This window comes from Bison bison, unplaced genomic scaffold (assembly GCF_000754665.1).
Source record: "Bison bison bison isolate TAMUID 2011002044 unplaced genomic scaffold, Bison_UMD1.0 scf7180017849866, whole genome shotgun sequence".
Lineage (NCBI taxonomy): Eukaryota > Metazoa > Chordata > Mammalia > Artiodactyla > Bovidae > Bison > Bison bison.
Window position 1 is genome coordinate 398,872 of NW_011480439.1, and position 4,369 is coordinate 403,240.

Here is a 4,369-nt window from a genome sequence, read left to right on the forward strand (position 1 = left end):
GTCAGAGGCCGGGAGGAGACGCTGTGTGTCAGGCCGTGGGGCCGGCCGCCCGCGCTGTCCCCGGACCGCAGGACGAAGGAGGGCAGCGCGTGAGAGGGAGGCGGGAAGCTTTCCCTCCAGAAGCCTGTAACACAAGAGAAACGCTAGGAGCAGCCCCGCTCTGAGCTGCCCTGTGACGGCTGAACCCGGCAGTGCTTCCGCTCGGCTGGCTCGTCGCAGCGCCTGCGCTGCCCGGCCGCGCCTGCGCCGAAGCGCCCGCCTTCTGCGCACCCTCAGGTGTGAGGTTTCAGGCTCCTTGTTGGTCAGAAGCTAAGACTGTAACCTTAGTTAGCTAAGCTAACCCCAAGAAGGCTCAGTGTAGAAACCATCTACCTGGGACGGTGGACTTGAGTTACAGTTGAGAACCCACCCTGGTAAGAACAGGCTTCCCAGGCGCAGCTAGCCGTAAAAAGCCCACTGGCAGTGCAGGAGACACAAGAGACGCGGCTCGATCCCTGGGTGGGGACGGTCTGGAGGAACGCATGGCACCCCACTCCAGTATTCTTTCCTGGAGAATCCCATGGACAGGAGCCTGGGGGGCTACAGTCCATGGGGTCACCAAGAGTCGGACTCGACTGAGCTACTAAGACTTCCACTTTCAAGAACAGGAAAAGTTCTGGGGGGCATCCAGGAAGGTAGAGTACCCGGCCGGGGGTGCCGGGGCTGCAGGAGGGGGTCGAGGGCCGGGCATTGCTTGCAGGCCCAGGTGGTGCCCGAGGAAGCCCGCACACAGGTTCACCAGCCCGGACACCCGGGCTCTTGGCTTTGTCAGGCTGTGGCGTCTGGTCAGCGGCCTCCCTCCTGCTCAGAAGGGAACCAGGTGGCTGCTGCCCCGGCACCCAGAGCTAGTCCAGGGAGGACCAGAGCCGTGCCCGTGGCCTGCAGCCTCACGGGCTCTGGGTGGAGGCTAGAGGGTGGGGAGGCCCCGGGGCAGCGGGACAGAACTTTCTAGATGCGCGCTTGTATTGGGCCAGAGCGGACCCGCTCTAAAACCTGGTCAATGTGGGATTTCTTCCCAGAGTTTTTTGAGCTCATTTCCAAAGCTCAGAGCAGCAGAGCAGACGACCAGCGCGGGCTGCTGAGGAAGGAGGACCTCGTGCTGCCCGAGTTCCTGCGTCTGCCCCCCAGCCCCCCAGGGCTCGCCCCCTCCCCTTCAGCCGCTGCCAAGGCCTTCGACCCGAGACCTGTGCCGGGTCACGGCGAGGAGCGGGCACCCCTGCCCCGAGAAAGCCCGGCCAGCAGCCCCGGCTCCGGCGACAGCCTGCCCCTTGGGGCGCCCGGGACCCCCAGCCCGCCAGCGCAGGAAGTGGAGGTCGGCAGCGTCCAGACCGAGGAGGGCGAGCACGTGGCCGACCTGACGCTCACGGGGGAGGGGGGACATCAGCAGCCCCAACAGCACGTTCCTGCCGCCGCCCCCGCCCCGCGGGACGCGGCCGCACCTCCGAGACCAGGTACCTCCGGGCGCGCCGCCCCTGCTCCCCTTTGACTGCCCTCCTCCCGCTGGCCCCGCGCCGGCCGCCCGGCGCTGGCGTTGTCCACACAGTTTCCAATTAAAACGAGAGAGCGGTGGGAAGTGAACCCCCGCCCGGAGTCTCTCGAGGGAGGGTCCAGGGTGCTTCCTCCTCGGTGACCCTGCTTGTCCTGGCTGCCCCGCCCTCTCTGAGAGGACGCAGCGCCGCTGAGGTCAGAGAGTGGCCAGGATGGTGGGAGGGGCGGCGGGCACCGAGGAGGCCTCCTGTGGGGGCGCTCACCCCCACCGGGCCGCGGCGCGGGCCCCTGTGCCTCTCCCCAGTCCGGGGCAGTGATGCCGCCAAGCAAGGCCCTGGGGATTTCTGAAAAATGTGTGTTATTTTTACAATCGGAATCTCTAGCACTTTCAGCATTTTAATCTCAAGATTGAAAAAAAAAAAAAAGAGTATGTGTCTTGAGCAAGTGGGAGAAGCCCTGTGTGGCTTAGAGCCCAAGGCCCACGGTGAGCCCCCAGGTCTGGCCGCGGGGGCCTGCTCCCCCTCTGCACATTGGTCAGAGCACGTGGGGGCCCACGGGCCTGGGGTTCCCTGACCCAGGAGGTCAGCATGGTTCCTCCAAACGAAAGTGTGAATGTGTCACGTGAGCCGGTCCCGAGACGCATGAATGTTGGCTGGGGGAGCGAGGCCCCCGGCCTCCTGGAGAAGGGGCTCAGGGGGCACACCGCTCCGCCTGGATAGGGCCACGCCCGCGGGGCGGCTCCTCGAGCCCCAGGATGCGCAGACCCTCGCTGTGGGCTGCTCCGCAGCCGGGAAGGCCCCTTTTGCCTGAGTCCTGCCTGGGATGGGTCCTCCAGGACCCGCAGCCACATCTCTGGGGACCCCGGGCTGTGGTGGTCTGGCTTGGGGGGTGGGGTGGCTCTGGAGGACTGGCTGTGTGAGCAGGCTCCCCGCGGAGACCAAGCCGGGCCTCCTCCTCGCATGTGGCCTGCTCTGCGACCCCGTCTCCCCTTCCCATCCCCTGCACACGTGTGCAGCTGCATCTGTGCTGAGTCTGTGCTCCTCCAGGAGAAATAAACTCTACGTCTGACCATCAGACTGCTTGAAAACTCTTTCCTCCTTCATTTGAAAACCTATTTTCTCTTTAGAAAACGATAGATGTATTTTAATCCATGGCAAACACTGCACATTTCCATGTAATTCATTGTTTAATATACTGGCTTTTGAAAATAGACCACTCTAGATACACTTGGGCGCCTCAGGTGTGTCTGCAGACAGAGCTGCATGAGGGCAGGATGGCGAGGGGTGGGAAGTGCTGGACGGGCAGACACAACACACGTGGGGCATGGCTCGCCCCTCCCTGAGCCTGGGGGTTAGGGATCGGATGGCTGAAGGTGGGGGTGCCGGCACTGCTGGGTGAGGCGGCAAGATCCTTCCACCTGGTCACCTGTGAGCCAGAGCGCAGGTGTGCTGGCTGCCTGTGGTCCAGCCACGTCCTCCCCGGCTCCACACTCTGCTTGGGCATTGAGCCCACGCGGTTTACCCAGTGGGGCCTCTGTCTTCTGATTCTCGCTCCGGAGCCCGGGCAGGGTGACGGGTGGGTCCCTGCATCTCCCAGCACATTACCGGGGCCATGTGAGTCCCATCCCCACCCCTACCCCTGTGCACTGGTGGGTAGGAACCCAGGTCATGCCAGTGCCGGCAGCTGCTTCTGACCACCGTGGCCACCCCCACTGCCCCCCAATCCCCAGCGAGGTGGGAGCCCTGGATGTTTGCCTCCTCGGGTATCCTGGGGGGGTGCTCCTCCCATGAGCCTCGAGCTCACCTTGGTGACTCAGAACAGCACCGGGGGTTCCCCAGCCAGTGGGGCACTGCGGGCACCCTTAAGCCAGTGTGCTTATTCTTGGGGTCCACCGGCAGGTTTCATGCAGAGTGCGTCCCCAGTTCTAGGTGCTGTGAGCTGTTTCCTAGACGGTGGCCACCGAGACCCTTCTGTCCAGAGTGAGAGAGACAGCATGGCCATGGTGCCAGGTCGTGAGATGTGGAGCCCTGGGCTGCCAGCTCTGTGCCACCCTGAGGAGAAGGTCCCGTCAGGGTGGGCCTCGGTCCCCAGCACCCACGTTCAGAGGCCTGTCAGAGCCCGAGGGCTGGAGGCCTTTGGACGGACGCATGCCCACGCAGGGCACAGCCTTCCCGCATGGCCTGCCGTGGATTTGGTCCTGTTAACCTGTTTGGTATCCAGCAAAACCCTGGGCGGTGATGGGCACGTCCTGCCCCAGGGAGCACCGGCTGGGTGTGGGTGTGAGTCCTTGGCCCCGATGGAGCCAGTGTCAGGTCCAAGGACGGCATCTAGGGCTCCACAGAGGGCTCAGGGCTCACTCAGCCAGGGGGCTGAGACGCCCCTGTCCACGTGGATGGGTGTGGCAAAGGCGTGGGAGTCACCCCGAAGGGCCCTGTGTTCCTAGGGAAAGAGCAAGGTGTTCAAGGCCGAGGAGAGGAGCCGTGGCAGCGCGGACGGTGGTGGTGGGCCCCGGCCCAGCACCCCGTCGCCCCCAGGTGTCGGGCGGGGTGGGTCCTGGCCTTGCCCCCGGCTGAGCGCTCAGCGGGGTGTCAACCTGGGTGCAGGCTTGGCCCTGTGGGACCTGCAATCAGGCGCTGGGCTGAGAGAAGTGTGTCCTTCCGCCCCCGCCCCCCAGCCAGGCGCTGGGCAGGCTTCCCCCTCCTGTTGCCCAGCCGAGCTGGGCGGTGGGGCCTGGGTCAGGGTCCTGGTTGAGTCTCTCCCTTACCCTCCCTGAGGAGCCCTCGCCACCATCCTGGCCCCACTGGGGGCTCAGCCCAAGGAGCACTGGACGGGGCGGAAGCCC

At 65.0% G+C, this 4,369-nt stretch overlaps 1 protein-coding gene across 1 annotated transcript in view; it reads left to right on the plus strand.

Annotated features, from left to right (window-relative positions):
* RGS12 (regulator of G-protein signaling 12) overlaps positions 1-2,614 on the plus strand; it is a 95,451-nt gene extending 92,837 nt beyond the window's left edge. Inside the window, 3 exon segments of the mRNA XM_010848109.1 lie at positions 1,059-1,411; positions 1,413-1,452; positions 1,455-2,614. Of these exon segments, the coding sequence (XP_010846411.1) occupies positions 1,059-1,411; positions 1,413-1,452; positions 1,455-1,525 (464 nt within the window). The 3' untranslated portion in view covers positions 1,526-2,614.
* The last annotated feature ends 1,755 nt before the right edge of the window (positions 2,615-4,369 follow it).